Source organism: Myxocyprinus asiaticus, chromosome 24 (assembly GCF_019703515.2).
Source record: "Myxocyprinus asiaticus isolate MX2 ecotype Aquarium Trade chromosome 24, UBuf_Myxa_2, whole genome shotgun sequence".
Lineage (NCBI taxonomy): Eukaryota > Metazoa > Chordata > Actinopteri > Cypriniformes > Catostomidae > Myxocyprinus > Myxocyprinus asiaticus.
In genome coordinates, this window is record NC_059367.1 from 32,051,994 (window position 1) to 32,066,922 (window position 14,929).

Below are 14,929 nucleotides of genomic sequence, written 5' to 3' on the forward strand. Positions count from 1 at the left end.
CCTACCCAATGCAGTTTTAATACTCTTTATGTTTTAAAAAGAGGATTGATTGATTGATTGATTGATTGTGTTTAACAAAATCTTCAACAAAAACAACAAAACAAAAAACTTCTTATGGCTTTGAGAAGAAGGTCTTTAACATAATTGGGAACAACAGCTGCTATGTTCTCATTCACTTTAGTCAAGCAAAGAAGAATAATACATTTTTAGATTCTCAAATACCCTCTGGACTTTCTTATAGTGGCTGACCCTTCAGCTGTGTTGACGCGGATCATTATGATTAACTGAAAAGCACCTGGTTTTGGTGCTTTTTGTGTGACATAAAACTAGATCATTTATAAAATGTAACTCCATCCAAAAAACATGTCTGGTGAATGTCTTTTACACTAGTGGAATGACATTACACAAGACTTTTCAGGGTTGAAGAAAAAAGTACACCTATGCAAACTAACAGCTGTTGATTTTAAATCAGGAAAGAAAATAATAATATTAATAATAATAATTTTAATGGACATTCTAACTTTATAAGACCTAAGAAAATGTGTGATAGAAAGAGAGAGAGAGAGAGACAAAATCATTACAATTGTAAATTTATGAGGCATCAAAGAACACAGCAGCAAATATTTATTTCAGAGGTCAAAGTTCTCAAATTTAGGGTCATTCTTTAAAGTTGTACACTGTATATGTTTCATTTTGTAGTCATATATGCAACTGAACATCTATATACTCAAACTGTATGTATTGACTTGACAAAAATGAATTATTTATATTCTGAACATGTTCAAAGTGTGCCTGGAACATGAGACTCTCATTAATGCCATACATTACACACTATCTGATTAAATGAACACTAAATTTATAGAAGCAGCAGGGTTTTGTGGAATGCCTAGAGGACTGAATCTCCCAGCACTCATTCAGACTCAGAGTAAATATTTGTATTGCCCTTAAAATGGAAGAGAGGATGTCAGCCGGGTATTGATAATGCCTTTCTATACACATCACTCTGCTGCAAGGCACAGTCAGAATTCTTTTTTTATTAGCAATGAAAATACAACCAAAACATACATGCAAACACTAAGAAAGTACATTCATGACATGGAAATCCTGGATGGAATGGGAAGAGACTAGGTCAGACACTCCCATTGATCTAAACAGGGGGGTTGTGTGGAAAAATGTGCATGCTATTAAAAAAAGATGCAAGTGCAGCGTCTCATATAGATTAACGTTAACATTTGTTCTAATTTGCAACAGTTTCAATTAATTTAATCTTTTATAATAAGGTTGTAATTTCAGTTAACAATGACAAGAAAACAATGTGTCATCAAGATGCATGTCAAAAAATAAAATAAAATAAAATAAAATAATAATTTTGTAAACAAATAAAACTAATTTGTTGAAGATGGTGTACTGGTTTGGCCCCCTGAATTAATATTAATACACTCAATACATGAGCAATAGTACTGTATGAAAACATCTGCTGCCCCCTAGTGGCTTTTTTCCTGCTTTTAGGTAGGTATGTATGAAAGAACTGCCTTGAGTGACCTGTGTTTTGACTTGGGGGGAAATGTCATTCAACATTAGATACAGTAGCTATAGACTATATTTATTCGACATTTCTTACCATTATCGTCAAACATGAGCCAAGTCAGTTCAGCTGTTTGTCATATTAAGTCAAAATGCAGGCAAATCGTTTGGCTTGTATGTGGTGAAATGTGAGGGAATGCAATTCTTGCTCAGTTTAGAGGTGGGAAATCTTACATCAGTGATGTTATAGCAGATTTACACTGTCCATACAGTGGCTCAGAACACGAACAAAATAAATAAATATATAAGGACAAGAATGTGTTATCTTGGTTTTTAGACATTCTACTGTACAATGGTAATACCATGTTTTGAACATGATACATTACATCCAATTATTTAACCCTCCTACGGTATTCATGCCACCTTCCTATGGTATTGGGTCATTTTTGACTGGAAGGGTCAGATGTGTAACCCTTTTTTTGATGATGATGATGATGATGATGATGACAATGATACCATTTCTTCTTCCCTGAAGTGAGAACAATAAAATTATGCATTTCTTTTGGGATTTTATGCAATTTTTTTAATCTTATTTACATATACATTTCTAAACTGATCATTAATTTGCATAAACAAATAAGAACATTTTTGGAAAAAATTACATATTCAGAACCTTCCCTTCTGTAAGTTAAAACATGAGGAAAATATGAGAACGTGACATGAATTGGAGGCAGATTGCTGCCATCTGGTGAACAAAATATAAATAACATGACTTGAAATCCATGTCATGCCAGTAACAGCCAGTAAATGGCTGTAGCAACCTACTGTGCAGTCTGATGGCTTGTTGTAACCTAATTTTATATTTAATCACAAGATATGCTTTTGGACATATATTTAGACATTATCAAACTATTATTTGTCAAAGTTTAGCATTTTAAATTTGATTTGAAGTTTCATTTTATTTAGGTTTATGTCATTATGCTTGTCATCAGACCTGATCATGGTGTTACAAAGAGAAGACAGAGAATAATAATTTTTCTACCAATAATTTATTTCAAACATAAAAATGTATTATCTCAAAGAAAATGTATAATAATATAAAGAAAATGAACATGAAGAAACAGAAATAAACTGCAAAATTCTGAAAATTCTAAAGTATAAAACAAAAGAATCAGAGTAAATATTCTGCAATTTCAAACTTTATATAGTACAGTTTTATTTTGCAAACATGTGTGTGTGTGTGTTCTGCATTGTGAGTGTGTTATCTTCTCAACCCTTCATTTCTGAGTGTGTATGTTTAGAATTGTGGTGGATTCATTGAATTTATTTTACAAATGTAAAAAAAAAAAAAACATTGTGTTTCACCAGTCTCAGCAGTTCGTTCTTGTGTGTGTGTGTGAGTGTGTGTGTGTGTGTGTGTGTGTGTGTGTGTGTTTTGCATTGAGGATGTTTTAGAGTCTCACCCTGTAATTTCTGTCTGTTTCTTTTTTTTTTTTTTTTTTCTGTCATTCAATGTTTTTGCATTGTGGCTGTTTTACTGATTGTATTTGACAGATCAAAAAATGGCAAATGGAGGAAAAGTCACCAAGTCTCCAAGTCTCAGACAAAGAAAACCGTTTTTATTACATTTTTAAAAATTTATTTCAGTCAAAAATGATCAAATACCATAGGAGGGCAATCGGTGTTAGCAAAATTAGACCACATTATGAATTTTAATTATTACGAAGCACAAATATGCTTATCATTTGTAAGTTTAGGCACTGGGACTAGTCTCTCATTAATAAAACTAATAACCATGAAGCCAAGCTTGACTTTTTTGTTAAACATATTTATTTATTTATTTATTTATCTTAATGGATGTATACAAAAACAATACAGAGAGAAACGTTCATTCAAATGTACATTAAATGGTTTACACGGTTTCAGTTGTGTAAACCATAACATTACAAAAAGTAAACATTAAACTAAACGAACACAGGGAAAAAGTGCCAGCTGCCACTTATACACAATATCATAATTGCTAATGATATATCATGTTCTAATAGACTTTTTGCCTTTACATACATACAAAACACTATAATATTATGTAAACGTATATGAATAAGGTGAAAGAAAACTGGTTTGGAGCCAGAACATTTAATTGTATGTATAGGATACTTTCTCGTTAATATAAATAATTGTATAATAGCATATTAATATTGTATAACTATATTTAGTTGCTTCTTAATGAAAATGTATAGATCAATCCAATATATATTTCGTTGCATCACAGGAAACGGAAACACTGTGTCACACCGCAACCATCGTGTGGGATTCCGCTTCCTCTTCAGTCGGGAATTTTTGTCCGCTCTGCAGGAATGTGTGGAAATGCTCGTGCTGGCGAAGAGGTAACAGCTGCACCATCCAGCTGACAAATGAACCGACTAACGGATGTCCATGCCTTTGGGTTTCGGCACTGAGGATATCGGAGACACACTCGGATCGCCGTGTAGCTGAATATCTGTCCGATCATCCCACATTCCCGGAGTCGCATGATTGATTGAAACTGCTCCTCCTCCTCATGGCGAAAAACACCTTGTCCTCGCGGTTCCGGGGAGTCGACATCGACGAATACGACGAGAATAAATTCGTGGATGATCAGGACGAGGCGGCCGAACAGCAGGGACCCGACTCGTCAGAGGTGGACAATCTCATCAGGCAATATCCTTCAGTTCAGTGCTATTGATGTCATAGTCAATGATCTACAGAGCTTATCCTGAGAGATCTTCTTTATTATTCTTGTCAAAGTATCTATATCATAAGATCAACCACAAACCTTGCCCAAGATTATTGTAGCTCGTATATTATTTACGTACAGCTTGTGTTTCAGAACCTGTGCAGCGGAGGTGTGTTCGAACGCGGTGGGTGTCCAAAATGTTGTCGGATGTTTGAATGCGCCTTCGATATCCCAGAATGCTGCCAAATGTTGGACTCAACCGTTCAAATGCGCCTTTGATTCCCAAAAATGATGCATAATGTTCAAATCAACCCTTCGAACTTTTGTGTTATGCTCGACCATTTAAACGTGCCAAAGATAACCAGAAATTATATCGAATGTTCAAATCAACCGTTCGAACGTATTTCTGATACTCAAAACTGCTGTTGAATGTTTGAATCAACCATTTAAATGTACCAAAGATTCCCTGAAATGATGTTGAATGTTCAAATCAACCGTTCGAACGTTTTTCTGATACTCAAAAAGGTCGTTGAATGTTTGAATTAACTGTTAGAACGTGCCAAAGACGCACAAATGCTTTCGAATGTTCAAATAAACCGTTCAAACATTTTTGTGATGCCCAAAAATGCTGTTGAATGTTTGAATTAACTGTTCAGCGAGCCAAAGAATCACAAAAATTATGTTGAACAATCAACCGTTTGGATGTGCCAGAGATGCTCCAAAATGGCTGTTAAATGTTTGACTCAACCATTTTGCCCAAAAATGACATTGAATGATTGAATCAACCATTTGAACATTCTTCTGATGCTCAAAAATGCATTTGAATGATTCAGTTAACCGTCTGAACGCGCCTCTGATGCCCACAAATGCTGTTGAATGTTCAAATCAACCGTTTGAACATTTCTCTGATACTCAAAAAGGTTGTTGAATGTTTGAATGAACTGTTCAAGCATGCCAAAGATGCACAAAAATGCTGTTAAATGTTCAAATCAATGTTTCGAACATTCCAAAGATTCCCCAAAATGCTGTAAAATGTTTGAGTCAACCATTCGAACACGCCAAATATGCCCAAAAAGGATGACGAATGGTTGGATCAACCGTTTGAACGTTCTTCTGATGCTCAAAAATGCATTTCATTGATTCAATCAACCATCTGAACGTGCCTCTAATGCTCTTAAATGCTATTGAATGTTCAGATCAACCGTTTGAATGTTTTTCTGATGCTCAAATGCTGTTGAATCTTCAAATCAACAGTCTGAACACACCAAAGATGCCCAAAAATGCTGTTGAATGTTACAATCAACCGTTTGAATGTTCTTCTGATGCTCAAAAATGGCTATAGAATCTTTTAATCAACCTTTCGAATGCGACTCTGATGCCCAAAAATGCTGTTTAATGTTTAAATCAACAGTTCAAACATTCATCTGATGCTCAAAAATGCTGTTGAATGTTCAAATCACCCGTTCAAACAAGCTAAAGATGCCCAAAAATGCTGTAGAATGTTTGAATCAACGCTTGAACACCCCAAGGATGCCGAAAAATGCTGTAGAAAATTCTAATCAACCGTTCGAACGCACCAAAGATGCCCAGAAATGCTGTCAAATGTTCGAATTAGGGCTGACACAATTAGTCGATGTTGTCGACAAAAATTTTCGTTGCGGAATAGTAGTTTGATCTTAACGTAACATAAGATCATATGAAACTCTAATGATTGCACACAAGAGCAGCACTGCAGCTCGTGCCTGACTGAGGAGAGGAAGAAAACACATCTCACAGTCCAGACGCACTCTAAACTTTCCAAACAGCTTCAGGTGATGTAGATCGCAAAGTATGAGGGAATTATAATGCAGAAATACAAAATAAGTAAATACAGAAGCACTCTTGTTGTGGAATAAGCAGAGCCAGAGCTGATGCTCAGCTGAAGCAAAACTTGTGTGTCGAGCGTCTTTAAAGGAAACACCCCGGCGTTACATCTTTAATGCAGTTCTATTTAATGCGTTATAGCTTTAATAAAGTTAAAATAATAAGGAAACTGGCATTTCTCTGTGCGGTCATCGCCTCTTCTATGAGTTGCGCAAAGTGTCCCGATCTAAGGGGGAGAGATTGAAACTGCACCCGGCTGAGGTACACTCTGTTGCTGGGATGCTCATCCCTCGAGTGCGCACGCTTAATGCAGCTAGATTATAACGCGATGGCAACTTATTGAATCATAATATATGTGTCTCTGTGCATTTCTTATCGTGAAGAAAATTGGCAAAACGCAGCTTTATTAATAAGAGAGAGTTTTTTTTTTTTTTGTGAGTTAAAGATGGATTGAAGTGAACAAAAAAGTGAGAGAGGTAGTCTTCGCCCTATTATACGCTGCAGAAAAATTCATTTTTTATTTGTTTTCCAATATAAATATCTAAAACTCCTTTAAAACAACGTACATTTTTCTTTAGCAGCTATACTGCAGAATATTTTTTTTTTGTTATCTGAGAGTGTTGAATATAATATTAAAAATACAAATATTTTAAAATATCTAAAAATCCTTTTAAAAAAGATGCATTCACCTGAGAAGCAGCATATAAGATGTTTAGACTTGCTTTTAGAGAACAGATCTTGAATATAAGTATATTTTGTCTTTACTGCACTCGCACAAGTATAAACAAGTAAAAAAATACACTTATATACAAAATACACTTATATTTAAGATACATTCTCTTAAAGCAAGTCTAAATATCTTATTACTTCAAGTAAATGTATCTTGTTTTAAGGATTTATAGACCATTTTAAATGGAAAAAAAGACATATACTTGAAAACAATAGGATTTTTTTGTAGTGAAATATTTACTGAATTAAACATTAATTATTTTTTCCCTTTAATTCAGTGAATGTCATTTAGAGGTATTTTTAAAAGAAGATTTTGTCCTCTTTATTGTTAGTAAGCACATTTACTACAACCTTTTAAGTCGGGGCACAAGCTGAATAGTCGGTTAAGAGCTAATGATTAATCGTTGCAATAATCGCCTGAATAGTCGAATAATCGTTCTAATAATCGTTAGATTAGTCGATTATCAAAATAATCGTTACTTGCAGCCCTAGTTTGAATCAACCGTTAAAACGCGTCAAAGATCCTCCAAAATGCTGTCGAATGTTCTAAATCAACGGTTCCAATGAATGGTTGAATCAACCGTTTGAACGTTCTGATGTTAAAAAATGTTGCAGAATGTTTCAATCAACCGTTTGAATGCTTTATTGAGATGGACATCGTGCAGAAACGGTTGTTAAAAACAACAGCAGCAAAATAGCGTCCCTCAACTGACAACTGTTGTGAACGGCTTGGCTTAAAAATGGCAGTAAGTCTTAATAATTCGCTGCAACTATAACACTATGAGAACGCGCAAAATGATTGACAGGTTGAAAGTGTCATTGTCTGCGGACACATTTTTGTTTGCTGTTTACAGTCACAGAGACAGGTGAGATATCTTACAACACTTATTTCAGTAATATCTCTCAGGGAGTAGGAAAATTTGTGTACCTTTCCATGCAGAAAATGGACTGTAGGCGTGCCAATTACATTCTGCTCTAGAATTTGACACGATCATGCAGTTTTTTCAGCATATGTACCATGTTATTAAGAGAGGGTGGGTGTTTTTTTTTTGTTGTTGTTATTTTGTAAGTGACCCACTAGGACTGCCTTTTGCTTTACTCATTTAGTGTCTGAAACCAGGATTTTCCCCCTCTGCTTAATTTGATGCCATTTATTTAATGAGGTCAGCAGAGTAGGTGATTGCAATGATCTATTTGTGGTATTTGGAGGCAGAAGTGGGCAATTCCACGAAAATGTCAACCATACCATGGAAAAATGGCGATTTCAAGCTTATTTCAATTCATCATGCAGCCTTGATGATTATTATAATGCAATATGCAATCATTCAAAGTCTGCAGGTTTCAAAGCGTTTTGAATGGTTTCCCCTCATGATGTAAGTGCTGCTTTCACAACTGTCACGTCCGTAACGAAGAGATGTCACATCCGTAACGCTGGTTTTTCCCCATTTATGTGAAAACTACAATGAATAAAAAATAAATATTACATGTTCTTAGGAGTGCCAACCCTTCTAAATTCTGTGGCTGTTATTATTTGTGGATTGTGCATTTAAATTCACAGAGTTTTTACAAAGTGTGTGGTCTCCCAAAAACTACATTTTTGTCACAGCCATAACGCAAGCTCATTTCCTGATATACTGGTAATGAGTACTTTATATATGAAGTTACATTTCACATTTTCATTTCAAATGTCACATCCATAATGCTGGAATTGCCCAACTCTTTTTATAAAGATAAACTTTAAAGAGGTCTGAGTTGATTTTAGAGACTGGACTCTCACCAATAGGTGAGAAAGGCATAATTGAGTTAATTGCTTTCTGATGTTGGTGTCATTGGTATGGATGGTTCTAGTGTGTTTAGTGTTTATCTTGGCAGCAGGTTATGCATTTTTATTTGGTCTTTCATCACCCTAACAGAAGGCGATTTAACAATGACTTAACATATAAAGGGTGTGAATGATATGACTCGGATCAAAATCGTATTAAAAATGAGTTGAGATTAGCCATTGAGATTAAAACACCCATTTTGTTAATAAAGAAGCTTACTGACATTAAAATATTCTGCTAGTTTAAATTAATTTAGTCATGAAGCTGTATGTTAAAAAAATTTATATTTATATTCTTCATAAATAAATACAATCTTCGAATCCCCGTTCATTTAAACAGACGCCTATGTCAAAGTAAGATGTACAGTACTTGACATATTACACACACACACACACACACACACAAAATCTCTAAGGAATGCTCTTTTGTGTACTTTGTGAGTGTCTAACTGGTTGGTTAGCTTTCCTTAACTAACTGTGATGCACAGGGGACATGATGACAGCATTTCACATTGCCTTGAGGAATCCACCAATCAACTCCAAGAATCCGGCAGTGAAGGTAAGAGACATTAAACAAATTCTGTTTCTCTGACATGTTGATGTAGCACTTTCAAATGTTTTTAAGGCATAACAGGTTGTCTGAATAATGAGGAAATTATGTTACTAAAATGTGCTGTTGTATTTATATTCCTCTAGGGGTGTGAAATTCTGTGCTCTGGATGGTTTGATATTAAAGCAGGAAGCTGTGAGTGGCAGTGCGTTGCAGTGATTTTACCAAGGTTAAGGAATGTTGCTAGGCACCGTTCCAAGCAGAGCCTTGAGGAGCTTAATTGCTTTTATAAAACGGCGGCAACTAGGGATGCACTGATACTGGTATCAGAATCGGGTCCGATACCACGCTAATGTACTTGTACTCGTACTTGTAAAAATGCTCCAATACCAAAAACCGATACATCTGACGTACGAATGTCATTACGTAAACATTCAGCGCACAGATTAAAATCACGTCATGTCCTAGTGAGATTATTTAACAGCAAAAGTACTGATTTATGAGATAAATAGATCGTTTGCACGTGCAGCGTTTTAAATGCGAGTGCTTGTGAATGTGTGGAGCCGGTGTTGTGCTGACACAGAGACACAAACTGCTCATACCTTTAAGAGATCCTTGAATCGTACACGGAAAACACCATCATGAGCATCGCATGCTCTGTTTGTAGCAGATGACGGCAGGCAGAGCACTAATTCACTTTTTAGCACGAGTCATATACAGACTACATATTTATTTATTTATTTAAATAGTAGCCTTTTGCAGTTTTAATAATTACTGTGATTCACATAGCGACCTGCTTTTCCGGATTGGGAATCTGCTGTCATTACGTCAGAGCTCCTTGGTCTAACAACTCAGAAACTTTTCAAAATAAAAGCTCAATTTAAATGAAAAAAGTAGGACAGAAATAGATCACTACTGTATAGTTATGTAATATTCACTGTTATACTACTACTACTACTACTACTACTACTACAAATAATAATAATAATAAATCAATAGTAACTGTATTATATTAAAGCTATATCTCACATCTGTGATGCTCTGTTATGCAGCACTTTATTTGACAAAATATAACTCCAGTGTTGTATTTAGGATTGTACTGTGATGTTCTGTATGAAACCACTTCATTTGATAAAAATAATAGTTTCATGTTGAAAATTAATTGTTATACTTTCATTTGATTAAAGTTTTAATGTATTTATTTAAACAATTTTGATGATAAAATTGAAATAAACTGCTGATATTGAGTTCAGAAAAAAAAAACAGGTATCGGACTCTGTATCGGCGAGTACTAAAAATAAGTATCGGTACTCGTTCTCAAAAAAATGGTATCGGGACATCTCTAGCGGCAATAGCAGTTTGATAACAGGCCGGTGTTTAATAATGATTAGTACTGTTTATTAGAATAAATTAAGAAATGCAATGAAATGATTTAATTAGTAAGGATTCACAAAAAACTAAATGTTACATAATGAAATGCAGGCGGTTTATCATGGTTTGTGGCAATTACGTGCATTAAAGGAATGTTCCGGGTTTAATACAAGTTAAGCTCAATCGACAGCATTTGTTGCAAAATATTGATTACCACAAAAAGTTATTTTGACTCGTCACCACTACTACTATTTTTTTTTAAAGCAAAAATTCTGTGTTACAGTTAGACACTTACAATGGAAGTGAATGGAGTCAATCTGTAAATGTTAAAATACTCACTGTTTCAAAAGTACAGCCACAAGACATAAACAATATGTAATGTCAACAAACCCGTAAATGACTGTAAAAAAAAAATTACGATTTAAACAACTTTACAGCTCAAATAATACATGAGTTTTAACAGAAGAATTAATGTATGTGCTTTTATAAAATTATAAGCTTCACATTCCTGTTTGAACCCTCCAAAAATTGACCCCATGCACTTCCATAGTAAGCACCTTACTGTAACCCCGATTTTTGCTTTTTTTTTAAAGAAGCGACAAGTTAAAATAATTATTTGTGGTAATCAACATTTTGCCACAGATGCTGTCTATTGAGCTTAACTTGTATTGAACCCGGAATATTCCATTAATATGAAATCGGATGATATGTGGATAAAAGTGCTTATATCGTGTATTTTACAACGGATTTGAACGCAGCTCAGCTGCGTATATAAATAATGCCAAGTATAGTTATTTAACTCAACTGCATGCTGTTTATCATCTTAATGGTTTGTAGTAACTTGGTGCATTAATATAGAATTCAACTAATATATTTTTAGTGGCTTTAAACGTCAGATTTAGACCAGAACTATACATTTTTATAAACATGTTTATTAGAGCTGTCAGAATTTACGTGCTAATGCAGGTGATTCATTTAAAAAGATTAAAACACAATTTTTTTTTAATCATGATTAACACATTTACCATTAGTACAGCATAAACCAGCATAAACACTTGTTGGAAGGGCAGAACCTTGTCAGTGTTTACACGCAGAGTCATTACACTAACGCACACTTCACAACACACACACACACTGCACTTCTGTGTCAGTGATCTAATGATGATTTACAAAACAGACCTAGATCGAACTTGTGAAAGAAATCAAGTATTTTTTTAGCCAATGTAAGGCACATTTTAATTACCACAGAAGCACGTCAAGTCTTTACTATCACCAAAACGTAGAATGAGACGTTTTCGTCTGCAAGCGCTTTTCATGTCAGTTCAATGCGGCACTTGACGCTGGCATTGACGCCCTAATGCGAATCATGAATGCGGCTTCACAATTGCTGTAATAGTGGATAGCCACAGTTCACCGTCAGATTAATATTGTGTAGGATTTGAGGTTAAGAGATTTAAAGGGGTCATGAACTGAGAAATCACAATTTCCTTGATCTTTTGACATATATGAGATCATTGTACTATAAAAACATCCTGTAAGTTTCAGAACTCAAAACTTTCTTGTTAGTCTAAAAACAGCTTATATTGTAGCCAATCTGCCAAAACGACAGGATGTGGATTGTGCCACTTTATTATGTAATAGTGTGGCTAAACACCGCCTCCACAGAAGATCAACGCCTGCTTCTACATCACTGCCTATTTAGCCCCTCCCACCGATTCACGCATGTAGTAGGTAAATAATGAGAGAGGCAAATGCAGGTCTACGCAGACACCAAATGATAAAGATGGCTCCGAAGACAACAAGACGCTGTGCAATGCCAAGTTGTGGAAAAACACAGTCTTTGCATTGCCTTCCTTCTGATCCCAACATTAGGAAAGAGTGGATGAACTTTATTTTTAATGAAGTTCCAGACCGCGTCAGTAAGAACTTGGTCCTTTGTTCACTTCATTTTACCACGGATTTGTTTACAAACATGGCACAATTTGACGCAGGACTTTCAGAAAAATTTCAACTAAAAGACGATGCTGGGCCGACTATATTGGATCCGACAGTAATGTCACACCACACAAGTGTGAGTAACTGTTTTTATTACGTGGTCACTATTGCTTTGTCTGTTAGTACAGATCGTTTGATATGTACTGAGTATTTATGCGTTTTTAACCTAAATCACAGCAGCGTCTATCTATGAATGATGTAGGCTGTCAAACATACATGCAGAAGTTTACATCGGTGGGCACACAGCTGTCTTTTGGAACTTTGGGACTTAATCATAGAAGCAAAGGTTTTTTAAATATGCAAAACTGTTAGCCAATCATACCAGTGGGCGTTTACTTCCGAGTCTGCAATCCGCCATGCCTATTCAAACGGTGTGTTACGATGAGGGGGGTCAAACCAGGACAGAAAATAGCCTATTACCTCTAAATTATGATGTTTTTTGATGTAAAAATCTTGTTAACATTATAAGTGTACCTCAGAGAACAGTACAAAATAAAAAAAGGCAGTTCATGACCCCTTTAATGCCCATTGTTATGAATATGGAACTTGTGGAACTTGATGAATATGGGGACTAGTTCTTTCAATTAGCCAAACTCCCACTTAGACTTTGGGAAACATTTAATATTACATGAGTTGGTGCTATTTTAGTGCATTTCTATCTTTATACTGTGGAAGGCTTTGTTTAGAAAATGTTAATAAAGCATTGTATTGTTACATTTGTTTTCTTTCTTTCCTAAGATGGAAATAAATGCATTTTGACAAGAAAAAAGTATATTTAGAGTAATGTTTCAGCACTTTTAAAATCTGCAATTAACTACAAAAAATTACGTGATTAATCGACTGACAGCACTAATGTTTACACATTTCAGCTTTACCACCTCATGAGAAGACCTTTTTTGACTAGCATTTTGTTTCTATCTCACCACCATCTCTCCACTTTCTTTCTATTTCTATCTCTACCTCAACAAACTCTCCCAGGAGCGAGCGCAGGCGGTAGTTTTACGAGTGCTGACTGCTTTTAAGAGCAGCGACATTGAGCCAGCAGTGAAATCTCTGGACAAGAATGGAGTGGACCTGCTGATGAAGTACATCTACAGAGGCTTTGAGAAGCCCTCAGACAATAGCAGTGCCATCCTTCTGCAGTGGCATGAAAAGGTTGGGCAAGGAATAAAGCTCTGATATGCTTAATCCGCCCTGCGTTTGATCTTGATGTTTTCGCTTCTCACACATCAGTTTCTATTTTGGTCTTTGTTCTCCCTTAGGCTTTTGCTGTAGGGGGTCTGGGATCCATCGTGCGGGTGCTGACTGCGAGAAAGTCTGTCTGAGAAACAGAAAGAGGAAAGACTTGCAACTTGCAACCACAACTACCACAGCCAATAGCTTATTTCACTCAAAATCAACAGACAATGAAAAGATATTGTTTGATATTTCATGTAAATTATTGATTCTTCAATATGTTCTTATGGAAATCATAAAGCCTGACACGTTTCTCGACTAATGAAAGTGAACTGTTTTTGCAACAGTCCATGAACTGCAAAAGAAGGACAATGAATCAAATGGAGAGACTTTAATGTCTAAGCCCTGAGCTGAAATTTCAGGGCATTAAGTACTGTGACAAATATGAAAGTTGTATTTGCTTGTTTTACTTAGGCACTCTCGGATATGTAGTTCTCATTTCTTTAGTTCCAATTCTCATTTTTCTTATTGTACAGAAAAAAGAATGTTTAATATATGGTATTTAGGTGGTGGATCTATGGTTTCATTCATAGTGTGGGGTTGAATTGGGTTGGGATGGAAGGGTTATTGTGAAGTGCCTGGTGCAATAAAGATCATAAAGAGTGTATTTCTTTTATTTGACTATGTGGTCTGCACTCACTGAGCATTGTATTAGGAACACCTGTACACCTACTTGTTCATGTGATTATCTAATCAGCCAGTTGTGTGGCAGCAGTGCAATGCATAAAATCATGTAGATTTGGGTCAGGAGCTTCAGTTAATGTTCATATCAACCATCAGAATGGGGAAAAGGTGGTTTGAGTATTTTTGTAACTGCTTATCTCCTTGGATTTTCACACACAACAGTTCTAAAATTTACTTAGAATGGTGCCAAAAACAAAAAAACACCCAGTGAGCATCAGTTCTGCAGCCGGAAATGCCTTGTTGATGAGAGAGGTCAACAGAGAATGGCCAGACTGGTTTGAGCTGACAGAAAGTCTATGGTAACTCAGATACAAAATTGTGGTGAGCAGAATAGGATCTCAGAATGCACAACATGTCGAACCTTGAGGAGGATGGGCAACAACAGCAGAAGACCACGTTGAACACTTTATTAGGACCATAGTGTTCCTAATAAAGTGCC

General features: G+C 35.6%; 1 protein-coding gene across 1 annotated transcript; it reads left to right on the top strand.

Annotated features, from left to right (window-relative positions):
* Positions 1 to 3,820: 3,820 nt before the first annotated feature.
* LOC127415105 (actin-related protein 2/3 complex subunit 5-like protein) lies at positions 3,821 to 14,432 on the top strand. The gene is made up of 4 exons (XM_051653664.1): positions 3,821 to 4,224; positions 9,141 to 9,213; positions 13,549 to 13,725; positions 13,833 to 14,432. Exons 1-4 carry the CDS (start codon positions 4,085 to 4,087, stop codon positions 13,893 to 13,895), a joined length of 453 nt encoding a protein of 150 aa, XP_051509624.1. The 5' UTR covers positions 3,821 to 4,084; the 3' UTR covers positions 13,896 to 14,432.
* The last annotated feature ends 497 nt before the right edge of the window (positions 14,433 to 14,929 follow it).